The sequence below is a fragment of the Amblyomma maculatum genome, chromosome 6 (genome assembly GCF_055883805.1).
Source record: "Amblyomma maculatum isolate TAMU_Amacu chromosome 6, ASM5588380v1, whole genome shotgun sequence".
Lineage (NCBI taxonomy): Eukaryota > Metazoa > Arthropoda > Arachnida > Ixodida > Ixodidae > Amblyomma > Amblyomma maculatum.
Window position 1 is genome coordinate 27,405,896 of NC_139349.1, and position 16,100 is coordinate 27,421,995.

Genomic DNA, 16,100 nt, shown 5'->3' on the forward strand with positions numbered 1-16,100 from the left:
CACTTTATAATTCGAGTAGCGTGTCTAAACAAATATTCCTCACAAGTGGTGAAGTATGATAATGGCTTTCTAATCCGATATCTGCTCTTTAAGTGAGCAGGCAATACTGCCCCACTGTATTAGCTGCTCGAAACATGGCCAGTATGTAGCACTGGCAATCTCATTACAACAAATTGACACTATCTTCTCTCTGGACACCAGGGCGTATTTATCTGTAAGAGGAGACCTTGAGAAAAACTTAGGTCAATTGAAAGTGCCTGATCACAGGCAGAACGTAATGAAAAACTGACGACAATAACAACTGTATTTATTAAGTCGGGCGCAGTGCCTATCTACTAGAAGCTCTAGAACTGCTCGAGTCTTTGTTTCTGTCTACAACGAATAATCCACTGTACTTGAGGTTATATCATTGAAATGCAAACAAAGAGAAGTAGTGTTTTTGATATTAAAGATGGGAGCTAAATCGGTCTTGAGAAGTGGTCTCATACTTTCTATTTCCAAGTTATAAATGTAAGACTCACCAGGAATAATACCGTAATTCGCAGTGGACCTAAGTTATACTAAAAACGCATCACAGGTAGCGCGTGCCATGTTCGAGGCTGTCCGATAGATAGCTGCAGGTGTATTTTAGGCTTAAGGAGAAGACGACGCATTTCAACAGTTGAAAACCTCACTTTCCTTCGCATCTTCGGTTAGAAGCGTGAGAAAGCAATTACCGAAGTTTAGGATCTATGCCCAATGAACCAGCGGTGTTGGCGGCTTGTCTTCCTCTTCGGCTCATGCTACCCTCATCTCTGTGCTCTTTTGAGGCTTCCACTAGGATGTGATGTCTTCCTTCCTGCCCCGTAAGCATGCAATCGTAAGCCTTTCAAATTATTTTGCACGTTTTGTTTTGTTTTCGCAATTATTTTGTTTCTTTCTTCCTATTCACTCCAAACTGGCGTTTATATTTTAGCAGCGGTGCTTTGCAAGCTAGCGATTTTCGGGAGCTACCTAGCAGGTGTCTCCTCTCGTAAGCTTGTGTGATCTACCTACCACAAGCCTTGAGGGAAAGGGGTGAGCATCTACTGTTGCACCAATTACTTGCATATATCTTTTGCTTCAAACTGGTTTAATTACGCATGCTCTAATATGAAGCTACCGCAATCAAATCAAGAATATTGTAATTTCATGACAGCGCCGTTTTTATGGCGCCTTACCACGTCCAACGCCCACATTGATTCCTAGACTTATTGAGGAGCAACACGTGTTGTTGGTCTCACGTGCTTCGGATAACTATACTGTAGTGCTCATTTTCAATCAAGCTACAGAACATGCGGCGTGGCCCTGCGTGGGTATAGTAACGGCTTTATGCAGAACTTTCTAGAGAAGCTTTTGCTGACGTATACGCTGCTTTTGGAGCAACGCAGTATTCATGCTCCAGAGGGTGACTGAATGTTTTCTCAAAGTTTTGTCCTGCTTAATATCCTGGTTATTCCTTTATTCTTGCATCTGGGTTGCGCTCGACGCCCTGTCCACGGATGACTGCAGGCAAGGATGCTGTAATATCTTGCGATGAATGACCGGACGACTTTTATGATATTTGTCCTGTCAAACGAAACTTGCTTATAGAGCGTTATGAACGACTGTGTCACTAAAAAACATTTTATCCCGACCGCTCTTACTTCGCCAAGACATGTCGAGGGCTTAGGTGCGTAACCAGCACACATTGCTATTGTATGCTGACGGCAAACTACACGCTATAACACAATTAGAGCAGGTGATTGAGAACTATGGTTACCATGAGCGAAAACCTTTCATATCGCTCTTAGCTTTTTGTTGAGAGACTACAATAGCAGTAAAACATGATGAAGCAGACATGAATGGGGACAACTGCTGCGACGGTACAGGCGTGCTTCAAACACACCTGCGTTCACAGCATGGACTTATTAAATGAGCGGCTCTGGTAATCGTGGGATGAGCTTGGCAGCCTTCTCTTGGTTGCAGGCAACGTCAGCTAATGTGGCGCGCACTTTCAACGAAATGCGTTCGAGCTATCGTGAGCTTGAGGACAAAGTACGCATGTGTGGTGTCCTAACATATACAGCTTGAGCATATATAAAAATTGTGCCCGGTGACTTCGCAGATTAGACGCATTAAAACTTCATAGTGTGACACGGGTTTCTAGCAATATATTCTTTCGTTTTCTAGCTTCCTTTAGTTACTTGCTCTGCTACCTTGTTTCCCTGCTTTTGATTGCCTTACCTTGCTTTCCTGTTGGCAGTTGTTTACTTGCTTTGCCTCATATCATGCTTGATCGATTGCATGCTTTGCGTCCTTGCTTTGCTCTGCGTGCTTTGGTACATCCTTGCTTTACTTCGTTTGAATGATTGCTTTGATCCTTGCTTGCTTTTCCTCGCTTTGGTTCACGTTGCCTTTTTGCTCGCTTGCTTGTTTGCTTGCTTCTTTGATTTGCTTGACTGCCCGAGGTTCTTGCGACGAATACACATAGAAAATGAACCAGGTCTTGATAATTCACTGCCATTATTTGGCTTACGCAGACATCACAACACCTCTCTACGAAGGATGAAGGGCTGAATATTAATGTTCTCTGTAGCTGCTTTGGGACGTTAAACACCACAAACCAAACCTAAAGCTCACCCTGGGCAAGAAAATCAGATAATTAGAAAAAGGTTCGGAAGTTTGTACTTGTAGCACCTTTCATGCGCTATAGCTTTACGTGTGCTGGCGATTGAGCCAAGGCTTGTTTAAGAGCAAATTTCAAACAGCGCTTAATATCAAAAGTGCAAATGTGTCTACTGTGAATGGTTATGTAACTATCAGTTACCTGTGAGGTGATATAAGAACGCATCTGCTATAAAGCAGCCTATTGCGAAATTTAGCTTTGTGAACACATTATTACTTAGGTAATTTCCAATGGATCAACAACCCGCGTGTCTCAGGCGGCATCGAAGAGCATGGAGCTTCACCAATACGGTCCTCGAGCAACCGTCTTTCTCTCCAGCCTCGACCTTGAATTGTTTCCTGAGTCTCCTATCGATTCCTTTCTCTGGCATAATGTTGGCGTGGTCAATTTCAATCCTTGCAGTCAATTTCAAAAGAGGCTTGAACTACGCTCCAACTCTGCTGATGTGCACAGGCCATGTTAACTAGCGAAGCTACTTGTGGTTTAACATTGTTTTCGATTGTTTCCAGTCATGCCATTACACTTTACTGCTGGTTCAGCGTTCTTCTTTAGCCTTATATTAAGAGAGTGTACATAAGACAATTTTACATTTTTGGACTGAATTAGGGTTTTTCCTTCAATGTAAGGCTCCAAATTCGCTTGGTCCTGGTAGACTGACGAATACAACGTCTGCGCACAAATCGCTACGGATGTAAAATAAACTAGCTTCTTTAATTCCAGCCGAATGTTATTCAAAATAATTTCATATTTCGAAACGAGTGCAACTTTTAAGTTGGAAATTATAGTTTTTGAGCGCCATCTCATGCATGTGGGCAAATCTGCTGAGGAACTGTCGCCTACAAAAATATCACAGGGTGGGTCGCGCCCTTCAGCGCAAGATGGCCTAACTTTCGATGGTGAGATCAAATGAGGCATGCGGGCCGAGGGCGGCAATAAAGTGCTTGAAGCTCAGGTACTGTGCCCGCCCGCGATGGAAGAGATGGAAGCTTGGCACGATGCTATAACACAAGGCGCGCTTTTCATCGTGAGCCCCCTCTTGCGCGGTGATGTTGTAGCCGTTTGAGCCTCAGAATTGGCGGGTACTGGGAGGAGCGATCTCGAGCAGCTTCATTAATCTCGCCTACCATCGTTGACCTCGCGTTCCACTCCGCCCTTTCTCATCCACATGCTGGCCCAAAGTGTGTATTAAACCGTTGAATCGAACTAACCCACAAGAAACAGACACAAGAAAAAACATGAGCGGTGTGGCTCGCGTCTTCTCCTTGTAGAAACCAGATACAAAAATGCGATCATGGAGTGGGGGAAGTAAATGTTTACACTTATATGTTTTGCTCCATATAATTTCCACGCTAGACCCATATTTCGTAGTATTTTACCAATGGAGTGTTTTCTTCTGGCAAATTTGAGAAGGCGAAGACAGGTTCGCTTCCTTCAATTAGTGAATAAAATGATGTTGGCTTAATAGGCATGCACCATATCTGTGGAAAGAAATGCGCCACAGAAGCCTGCGACAGAATTTAGTAATACTGGAAACAAATGGGGTCTGAGTCAGCATGTGGTATTTGCTTTCACAACCTGCAACCTTTCCGAAAGTAGAGCTCTTTTCGTTTACTCTTTTATCAATGTACTAGAATTCAACATGTGGTATTTGCTTTTACAACCTGCAACCTTTCCGAAAGTAGAGCTCTTTTCGTTTACTCTTTTATCAATGTACTATTATTCAACCTGTTCAGGATTTCGACCTCAAAAACCTAGAAGTCAGCAGCGTGAATACCTTTAAAAAAAAAAAAAATAGTCGCACTGAACTTCAACAAAGCTCGAAATATGATCGAAATTTCATAGCGAAAAAAATTAAGAAACCTTTGCGTCAAAACCTACAGGGGTTCCCAATCACGAAAAGAGGAAATACAAAAACGTTGTGTAGGATGATGTTCTCTTAGCAAGAAGGAGTATTCAACAGTGAGGAGATGATTATCTGTATGACGCATGCTCATGCCGCCAGGTGTGTTTTCGTGGGGATATTTATTAACGTTTTTCTGCGTACATGTTCAAATTACTCGTTTCTATATGCTTTTGATATTTAGCACCGGCCCCTTTCTCCATCTCTTTATGAGGATTTCTCAATTACACCAAGCCTGTAAGCAACATTCTTCTAAAGAAATTATAGCTACTGTATAGAGACTCTCCGCGAACCACTAACGCACCACGGTGTTCTTTCGCTAACCAGAAGGCGCCTTAAGATGGCTTTTTTGTTCGTCAAACTCTTAAACGTATACGAGCTTAAGCACGTAATGGTGGATTAATGTTGCTTCTATACTAAGAAGAGGATACTTCAGGGAGGGAATCGAATTTTACATGTCATATGCCGAAAGCTAAAATAGCGGTCGTGCACATCGCACGCGCCTTAAAAGTTACAAGGCCACGTTCAGTCAGAAGGGGCCCAATAATACCTTAAGCGTCGATGCCGACAGCGCAGAAGTGACTCATAAAAGAGGCAGATTTCTTTCATTTAACATTCCACTCTGCAACAACAACAAAAACAGTTTTCAACTTCAGAAGGGACGTTTAGAAAACAGAAACAACGCAGGCGATTTCTCCAGCCATGCAGGCACGACCGTGAAGGGTGCCACCGAAGGTACCCGTTTCCACATTTTTCGGTGGCGAGTACCTAATGGGCCTTCGCGCAGATGCATCTTGAGGTTTTTCCGTGAGCCCCTTGCGGGCTGTTCGGCAAATTTCACGCAGCAAAGCTTCTTCGCGAAGCGGTGCGCATCCAGCTTTGAAGGCAGGCGTCCACATGTCAGGGCAGATTGAAGTGACGGGGAATTTGTCGTCTCCAGTGCGTTCAGCAGCAAATGGAAAGGAAGACGACGGGAAAAGGGTCGAGCGCTACAGAAAGACTCCTGGGTCTAACTTTGTTTATTTTTTTGGCTGCATTTTCTTGACAAAACCCGAGCCTTGCGGCCAGAAGAGGAAACACAGCGAGTGGGCTGACTGCTTGCGCCCCTTGGAATCCATTTTTCTGCCTCGATCCAGTGCAATGGGACCGCGGAACTGCTCGTGCTTTGGCACGAAGCGAACAATGCAGCACAAGGCAGACGTTGCAACAACGCAGACGCAATGCAACAAAAACAGCAAATCCCCAAGTTGAAGCAGAAATGGTGCGAAACGTGACTTACCCAGCCAGAAATTCAAACATATAAAGCCTTAGAAAGGCCAGGGTGCAGATGGCGTTCGAGTGAAGAGGGTAAAAAAAATAGAAGTGAATGAAGAAGGAGGGAATGGGGCGAGAAAGCGAGGTGAACAAAACAAAGGGTGCCTTGCGGAGCCGCGAGCGCAGTAGTGTCTGCCCTGTTGTCGTACGAGCGAGTCGGCTCTCTTTGGCAGGCTAAGTAGTTCAGCGCTTAAATGTCCAGAAAACACGGGGCAACTAAACAAAAAAAAAAAGTATTTGACAAAATATCAGACAAAGTATGGAGGTCAACTGTGGCTAACCATCCTAAATAATAAAGAATGCGAGTAAGCAGTGTGAGCAGTTAGAAACGCGTTTTCTTTTCTACAGTTGTGTATTCTGGCCTTGATGATTTTCGTTTGCCCGCTTCACTGTCACAATAGCACAACAGCGAAATATAATGACCAAAAGAAATGATGGCCTGCGGGTTATATTGATTGTTACAACTGTTTGCTGCTTCTTTTCGCAGGCCCACATGACTATTAGCGACTATCTGTCAATGCTGTACAGCTATCCTATCGGCTCGTCAACACAATATACGAACACGAAATGCGCCAGTTAAAACGACACTACGGATAGCAATTAGGAAAGGTTCCTCCTGCCTGGCACAGAAATGCAGAGGTTGACTCCTCGGAGTGAACGGATAACTTTAACGGCTTTGAATGTACATATAGTAGTGAGCTTCTGAAATGCAATCTCCAGCTTTAATCATTACTTGGCTATGTTCATAGACGTCTGTCCCCAGACCGCGTCAGCAAAATCATGTCCGCAACAGTTGTGAGTAATTGAGAAGTGGTAGACGTTAATGAGTGATGTCAATCGATAGAGAGTGGCATATTGTTCTCTACGAAAAAAAATATTTAGGTCAATAAGTAATTGCCTCAATAATTAAAGGCAAACAATGTTCAAGTAAAGCCGAAAATGGTGTGATTAGCCAATCACTTGGCGTCACATTTGAATGTATGAAATGTTTCAAATTTGAATGTATCAAAATAAATCAGTCAATTAATGTGACGCCAAAGATGTGACGTCACGCAACCTAGGTCGAGCCGGAAAAGGGCATAGGAAAACAAAATTATGGCTTGTTGACTACTGAAACAAAGGACATGTGTTGTCTGGGGTGCCGTAGAAGTCGCTTTTAAGATTAGTTCAAGTCAAATATAATTCAAAAAATAAAGAGCACTGCAGAATATGCATTGGAGTAATTCGAAAACACGGATGCTGCTGTTGGTTGCTTCTGATTGTTTCTAGTTGCTCAATTCACTTCTTGTATACCCATTTTAGTATTTGGTACTTTCAAATTGCGCGCCAATTCCTTCATATGCCCTGTTTCGGCTCTACTTCCGGTTGCGTTAGGTCGCATCCTTGACATCACAATAATTCACTATAAATTAACTTCTTGTTTACCCATTTTAGTCTTCCGTACTTTCAAATTGCGTGCTAATCCCTTAAGGGATTAGCGCGCAATTTTTGTGCAAACTAAGCACGGCGAATGAAATGTTACATGAAGTCAATGACGTGGCTTTAAATTACCGACTTGTTCGACTCCGAAATAGAAACGACTCTAACAGGGTACTAATGAGCTCCTGCTATTTTTTTATGCCAGTGCGCTCAATAAAAGCGTCGGAATAGGGCGATCGGAATAGAGAACCTGTGACGCTCATTCGCGCGGGCTTCGCTGCGATTCAAGTTAGTTCCTTAATGCTTTTTATTACTTTCCTCCTGCGTTTTAGGCAATATATGTTGCGTTATGCAACGTTAGGCACCGGGAGTATGGATGGAAAGCTTTCCGCGAGTCAAATAAAATGAGAAGTTAAGTATCTTTCGTGAAAGGTCCGAACTCTGAAAATGCCTAGCATTCATATACGAATCGTTGCTTCGCTGACTGAAGCGGAGTTGCGGAAATCAGTGACGTAGGGTCACTTCATGCCGTATCCTGTGAGCGCTTCGCGATTTGGTCCGTCGTGTGAATCCACCTTTACAGTGCGAAAGTGGCGAATGTCAAAAACTCCACATATTTTCGTTTGCTGCGACACGGACGCTCATGCCTATCTCAGCATGTTGTTATCTCAGTATACCGAGTAAAGTCCAGTATGAAACGTCTTCTTTCTTTTTAGACAAGCGTTAGCTCGTAATAAATTATTTACAATGCGGCGCGTGCAATCAGAAATATTATCCACTATATCTATCATTCTGAGAACACCTCGAGTAGCAGGTATTATTGCTTAAAAAGGGTTCTCTAACGTTGCTGTAGTAATATCTTGTCACGTGTTGTCCGAATTCACGCTTGCTGTTCATAATTCAGGCTACATTTGTGATCGGCATGCAAACATTTTCATCGTAAGACGACTTTCTAAACCCGCCCTTTATCCCTAACTGCACGTTCCTGAGGCGCCTAAAAGCAAGGACCATTTGAGCATTTTGTCTTTTTGTCCTACTTACATATATATATATTTTTTCACACACAGGTTCTTATCCACATGAAAAACACGGATGAAGACATCATGATGGATTTCGAGAACGGTGAGTGCTCCTGCGTCTCAATCATGTGTGCCTCAAATTGTGCGAACTTATTATACACAGTCACACTAAAACTGATTTTTTTGTGTTAAGAATTGCACTACTCTCCACGTCACATCTTAACCAAGGCAATATTTACAAAAGAAAGCCACTCTGCTTAAACGCAGCAATCTTAGGTTGTGAGTGGCGGTAGACGCAACACCCACGAAAGAAGTATTGTAGGTAAAAAATTTAGTGGGCACTTTATATCACTAAACTGCAATGAGGCAAAAGTCTCTATAGCGCGGTGGCCAGAAGCCCTCCACTACGGCTCCTCTGTCTCTCTGTTTTCACTCCCACTTTCGTGATGACGCCATAGCGTAAGGTACCAGCCAACATATGAAGCCCCGCTTTAGCCGAGCCGTATGAACGTGCCTGCGTGGCTTAGGAATAAAGTGATTGTAAGGGTCCTCGTAAGCTGATTCTGATATCACTCACCCATATGAAAGGAAGGCCTGAGTTGGCACCTCCTGCCATACGTAATGCCAGGAATTCCTACGTTCAGTTAGTACTCGGCCATGTCAGCTTCCAGCTACCACCTCCCGCGTAAACAAAATAGTTACGAACGGACAGACGGTCAGGGTACGCGAGCATCAGTTATTAAAGGCTATCGTATTAAAAAGAAAGAATGACTAGACAAAATTTAGAGACTCAGGAAACAATCATTCAAGTTTTTCAAAGGTTTCTTCCACAGCTAGAAAAAAAGAAAACTAAGAAAACTATGGCATCATAGGGAGAAAAACTTCAGGCCTCTTTCCGTGAAACTCCGTTCCAGAGCAGCTTTGAAGAAAAACGGTTTTAAGCGTAGCTCTTCGCACTGCAACTCCCAAGGCCATTCACTTGCGCGATTGACATTAAGCCGCCATAGCCGGTCAAGAATGAGCGTTCTTCGCCTTCCTCGCTTGTAGCACCCCTCGGGGATATCGAGCGATCGCCCCTATCGTTGACATGAAGGCCATCCTCTGTGATATCACGTGACGAGGTGGGGATTTAAGAACAAATTTGCGGCGCTTTGCTTCGTTGTTCAGCCTCGCCCTGGATGAGGTGAGGGCTGGTCCGGGTGGTGCGACAGGCTTAGTCTATCGTCCAGCAGAGATAGCTCGGGGAACGTTAGCAGCGAACTGGAAGCCGGCTCGACTCGAGGCAGAGCCGGTAAATAGCCAGAGGCACTCATTAAGAAGAAACGCCAGTATGACCATGTGGCCATGCTTGAAAAGCTTACGCTTGGACAACTAAGGATAGTCGGAATAAACATCCGCATTCTTTTTCATTGACTAAGATTCTAAAAAAAAAAACAAGTATTTAATTGTATTTCATAAAACGGTATAACTGCGTTCTAGGCAAGTGTTTTCGACAATGACATTTCGAAAAAAAAATGAAATATAAAACTTACCAGAGGCCCTCTTCTAGTCAATTCGCCATTTTGTTCAAATCGTTATGTACGGTTTGGTTTGGTTTGTGGGGTTTAACGTCCCAAAGCGACTCAGGCTGTGAGAGACGCCGTAGTGGAGGACTCCGGAAATTTCGACCACCTGGGGTTCTTTAACGTGCACTGACATCGCACAGCACACGGGCGCCTTGCTTTTCGCCTCGATCGAAAAGCGGCCGCCGAGGCCGGGATTTGATCCCGCGTCCTTGGGCACAGTAGCCGAGCGCCCTGACCACTGCGCCACCCCGGCGGGGTGTTATGTACGCGTGACGTCTGCAGTAGGACGGTGACAAGCTACGTATGTGGCTACGTATATGGTTACGCATTCTGTAGAAAAAGAGGATAAAATAATAGACGTAAGAACACAAGAGGGTTACACATTCTCAAGAAAAAGAGTAAAAAAATGGTAGAGAAAGGTTCTGTCGTCTGCAAGTGAATTTTGGCGCCAAGTACGCAAAACGGTGATGCTCCAGGAATCAACCCGCTGTGGAGCATTTCGCGATTTGGACGCCCAAGGTTGCTGTGAGGGCGAGTAAAATATGTTGCGGCGGTACGGTCTCGGTGTACCATTAAATACTTGCGTTCAGACATTTGGCAGCAGCTACGCACGGAGAGGCTGAGCGAGTTTACGAGACTCGAGGAGCATTACACTTCAAAAGCAAGGATGGTAATGGAATATTCGAAGTGGTTGGCACAGGATGGGAGCGGAAAGTGCTATTCTCCTCACTAACGCCGATGACTTGACACGTTCACGTATCAGCGGCATTTGAATGCAGGAACTAAAACGTTTAAGGACCTCGTCGTAAATAGAAGTAGTCAACAGATTTTCGAAGTAGCTCCAGCACTGGCCAAAAGGCACCTGCGTGTCCGGCATGGTCCATGGCTGAGGACAACGCTCTCAATCTCAGAGTATCAATGCTTGTTAGCAACTGGCTGTGCTGCAAGAGGCAGGAACACAGAATAACTAAATAGCACGGAGGTTAGCTAGATGAGGCGAAGTAGGCTGCCGTACACATGCAGAAGAAGATAAATGGAGAAAAAGGAAAGAAAACGAGAGATTACAGAAAATTATCGCATGAACCTAGGGCGATACTGTGTGCGCGTATCACTTACTGTCGAAACGGTAAATTGCAAAGCAAGAAATAAATATTATTTTGTGGCTGAAAAAAATAGCAATGAACACAAAAAGCCAATTAACAACATCTTATGATTAGAGCGTATAGTCATAATGTGCTATGAAATACTTACTTTCGGTTTCTAAAAATAAGCAAATCGTGAGCTTGGGCGCACATCTGAACAAAACTTTGCATGAAACACATCACATGTGCCAAGTAAACATCTGCCATGCGCATGGTACATGCATTGCTTTATTAAAATATACGCTAAATAAGCTATCAGTCATTTTGTTAGCCTAATTCATTCTGGGATGGCTCATTTCATTAACATTGATCTGAATGCATAGTGCTAGACGAAAAGGTGATGTTTGGGGCCTACGTTTAAGTCAGTCCTTAGTGATCTCTCGCTTCCTGTCACTGCTAAGTTCCTTGCACAGCCACCACCTCAGCTTATCGCCCTCACAAAACACCCAGACAGATGATTCCAAAGCATCGCAGTGCTCTCTGAAATGCCGCGTGTCGCGCAGATCAACTACTTGAGTTAGCAAACCGCCATTGCTACGCTTGGAAACAACCGTGCGGATCGATGGTTTCTCTATGAGTGCAAAGTGTTTGGAACGGGAGGATAGCTAGGTCCCTCGTGCGGCTGTAAATTTGCGTCTTTATTATTATTCCTCCAAAAGTTTTCGCAGCTGAAAAAAAAAAAGCAAAAAAAAAAAAACCCTACGATGTTGCTTCAGTCCTATCAGCAATTACAACAAGATATCTAAACTTACTACACCACCCAGAGTAATTGTCTGTCAAACTGCGGTGAGGTAACAACCGCCGCTGCTAAAAAACAGTTTGTAGTGCCACTTCATTTTGAAGTCATCGCAAAAAGCCATTTCGACATTTCAAAATTTCACGCCTTAAATTTGAAACACGTGAATACCCAGAGAACTAAGAAGACAAAAATATGGCGCCGAACAGCGGCCATGTATGTCGAGAATAGGGCCCAGGCTTGACCCAACATATTTCTGTTTACACGCATTCATATGATGCATGCAATTGAGCATGTGCAAAAAGCACGCAAGGTCACATGATCGTATAAAACAGTGCCCATACGCTTAACGGCTGGTACTACAGATGACTTGAAGCATTCTTTTATGTGCGACCTGTATATGAACTGCTTATGGTAAAAATTATAAAGTTCTGTCAACAATTTGGCTTACTCCAACATATTCTCAAATTGGTTCGCTCAGTGCAAGCATGATGTGTCGAATGCCCAGAGAAGCCGTTTGCGTGAAAGGTCTTGCGAGTTGAGATTAGTTTTTATGAAGATATTGGCGCCTCTATCATAAAATTTTAAAAGAAAAAACCCTGCAACTTCTGACTGAAGATAGGAAGGCAACAGAATTGTCCCTGAGAGAGCTGCTAGACGCAGACTCCCTCCCAGGAGAGAAAAAGTTTCGGTTAGAGTGATCGGAGACCTACGTTTGTGTTCCTTCTTGTTTAGTTTTTATCTAATATTATGCGAAACCAAAGAGACAGTGTATGTCATACCAAAGAACCGCCAACAAAAAGTATGAAATTGATGAGCGTGAAGACATATACGCCACTTGAACTTGCAGACTCCTTCATGTTTGAGGATCAGGGCATCCAATATGAAAGTTTGTTTCCTTCTTGATGTAAGTTCAGGCCTAAAACATTGCTTGATTTATTCACAGAAGAGCACCATTTATAAACATTCGTTTTTTACTTCAATTAGCGTTAGTGATAGGTGAACACAGCTGCGTAGGTTGACTGTCTAAATCGCTAGTACAAGTTGTCTTCAGTATTTTGGTTGCACTGCTCATGTGTCACTAGCCTAAAGGCAGGCAGGCAATATCCTGTTTAGTATAATTTGTACTTTTCGCCTGAAAAGGAGAAGACAAACGACAGAAGCACACCTAATATAGTTATCGAACTTACTTTTCAACCGAGAAAGGTCAGTACTATATGCATCCATCTATATGCATAGCTGACTGCTGCGTACGAGACGAGTTTCAATCAGCTAATGTTGTAAATTGGATGAGTATGAAAGTCGGGAAAATTAAGCGAGTTTTGTTTTCAAGGGAAAATTGACAAGGGTTATTTCTCTTAAAATGATAACTGTGCGAAGCATAGGCTTTCTTCCATCGTACTTATTTTAATTATTTAAACTCGGTGTAATTGCTGTAAGACTTACCGGTCTGAAACTTCGTGTGGCTACGGATCTCGTGCGTTGCAGTTTCAGCAGTGCATATGGCGCCATCTGGGAGCGCCACGTGAAATTGCGAAGGATTAATCGTGGCGTCTGCGATCAACTCTGGTACAACGGCGCGTTTCGGAGCCTGGGGGCTACGGTTTTAACGCTACTCTTATGGCGCGATCTGTGAGCCGCCGCGTTAAATTATGGAGCTTTAACCATAAATAAACTTACTTATAACGAGAGGTTTCCGCCATGGTGGCTCCGAAGTTTAAACACCCTTCCAAACTCAAGAACGTGTGTTCGAACCCAGGCGGTTTAATCCACCGCGCATGTTGTTTTTCGTCTAAAAGCACTACAGGAGTCATGGTCAGTTATTGGCCAGTCGTAGGCACTGACTGTTTTTGTTGGCTGCCGAACGTGAGAGTTGTCAGAGTGCTTTATAGAGTTTATAGCGCTTTATACAGTTATAGGACGCTTTATAAGCGATCGAAATTCTCGACGCTCTCGCCAACGGCGTCTCCGAACATGGGTCTCTTTGTGATTAAATCATCTAAACGAAATCAAAGCATCTAACTTAGATTACTGTTTTATTGGTGATAACGTTTTTTCCTTCGAGGACAACTGAAAGTACTACGAATTCAAACATAATTACCACTAAATAAGTTATCTTACTATAAAAGACGGTGTTATAGACCTCTGGTGACGTTACAGCAGTCGTGCGTGCCGAAGAAAATCTGGCGGCATCATACAATGCAGACCAGTTAAGAGCGGTTTTCAGTTATATTATGAACTTTATTAAATTAAAACGAATTCTTTTCTTCTCGCAAAAAAAGTGCTTAGGGTTGCACAGAACAGTGCTTTGCGATAGTTCTGCCACCGTTCACAGTTTCCTCCTGCAGGCCAACTCTCCCGCTTTACCACTGTCATTTTCCTCCTCCTCCCCAGAGCAACTGCTGTTCTTACCCTTAAAGCCCTCTGGCTTTAGTACTGTAGACAATGAGGATATGGACTCATTCCCAGAAAGTCGGCGTAGATTAGTGGTTAGCGCGCTTGGTTGGCCACAGAAGAGTGGTGGTTCGAATCCTGGAGTGGACAGGATTAACTTAACTTGTTACTAACATACTGTCTTAAAGGCTAACTGTAACGAAACATTTCGCTCCGTGAAAAGAGGGTTTTCTAGTAGTACGCCAGAAGAGCGAAATAAAGAATTTGTAACTGAAGCGAGTGTCTCAGGAATCGCTCACAAAAACCGCCGTTTCTGGAACTGAAACTGCAAAAAGCGTGGAAACGACGCAGAAACGCACACAATTGGGTCCTCTGGTGCATGTAGTTGTACCTTTTATATTATATTGGCGGTTTGTTGCTTCTTGCGTAAACCTCAGCGAGTAGGCCGGGTTTTTGTTTTTTTGCCAGTATTATGAGAGCCGTGATGTGTCAATCGCAGAAATTTACAGCACAGAAAACGTACGCCAACCATCAACAAGGCCCGCAGTGTGCTTCGCATTTCTGAAATGCATGCGACGTGCACGTTTCTTGCACGATGGGCGCGTTTGTGCCTCTGATGGCTGCACACTGTTTCGGCATACTAATAGCGCCATAAATTATTTAAAAAAAATCAACATGGTAACAAACCTGGCAACGCCAAGCCACGCTTCAGCTTATAGCCCTTTATTGAACGCCGTCCATAGACCATTCGCACAAAACGGCCCTGGTTGAGAATGCCTCTCGATCGCCCATTTTTATGTCGTATCCGGTAAATTGCCCAAATCCACGACACACCCCATGGTGCACGCATCGTCTACTACACTACTTTGAAACTCTCGTAACTACAAAACCAACTTTCTTAGGAGTATGAAACTTCGTCTGGACTAGCTTTATAAGACGCACCAATCACATTGCATCTAAATTTAAACTTTGTTTCAGTTGGCTTTCAACTATGCAATCTTAAAACGTAGAAATGTAAGCCTTTTGACCTATAAAGGTTCTAGAAACGACGGACAAATGTATTAACTTCACTGATGATATTACGAGCCTTATTTTATTCGCGTTTCTGTGTAATAAACTTCGTCAATTATAATAGAACTTTAATTACATTCATATTTCAGTGATGCGTAGAACTATAGACGATAAAACGCCGAAGATCGAATTCGGTCCTGTGTTTTGTATCGGTATCGGAAACACAATTTTCCAGGATATCGTGTGTGGATATCGGAGGTACCTTTTTGTTGTAGTAACTTGGCCAGCCCTGTTGGTGAGAGGCGGGAATTTGCGTCGGTTGCAAAATATGAGGCAACCTCCGGGCAGATCGTTATAAACCTCATAAACATGTCGCCGCTGGCGTCTGCGGCATTTGGCCAGAAGTCGTATAAAACGTTCCGAAAGGCAACGCTTCGAGGCAGTCGGACATGTTCCCCAATACGGTCGTAAAGCTACTTGATCACGTACTACACAGCGAGGGGCGAAGCGGCCGAGTTGTCTCTGGTTCCCGGAGGAGGATTCCAGCGTCACGCAGCAGCGGTCTTACAAAGTTTAGGAGGCCGGTTGGCTGCGCAGGACACGTGTGAAGAGCAGATTGTGGTGATGATGGCTAACACAGGGGACCCGCCTTCTTCTCTGTACCCCCACAGGAGCAGCTGCTGCTAAGCTGGTTGCGACGGCGGTAGCCCGAACACAATTCCACATTGAATTCGGACGTGACTTGCGCCGACGGAGCCATAAAATATGGCCGTCAAACATAGGAGAGCTCGCGCACAGGGCCATGCCCCGTCCTCCATACGCTATAATGTTAACGGTGCTTCATTGTTCCTCGGGATTTCGCAAAGGGCTGAACGAACAGGGAACGGATTTGGCTCCCTCATCGCCTCGAGATT

At 43.9% G+C, this 16,100-nt stretch overlaps 1 protein-coding gene across 5 annotated transcripts in view; it reads left to right on the forward strand.

Annotated features, from left to right (window-relative positions):
- Nucleotides 1-16,100, forward strand: part of SPR (G protein-coupled sex peptide receptor) — a 200,345-nt gene that overhangs the window by 150,480 nt on the left and 33,765 nt on the right. For all 5 annotated transcript variants that reach the window (XM_084606245.1, XM_084606246.1, XM_084606248.1 and 2 more), the window contains one exon: nt 8,387-8,441. In XM_084606245.1, coding sequence (XP_084462371.1) covers nt 8,399-8,441 — 43 coding nt within the window. In that variant the 5' untranslated portion in view covers nt 8,387-8,398. Of the gene's footprint in view, nt 1-8,386; nt 8,442-16,100 lie in introns of those variants that run through there.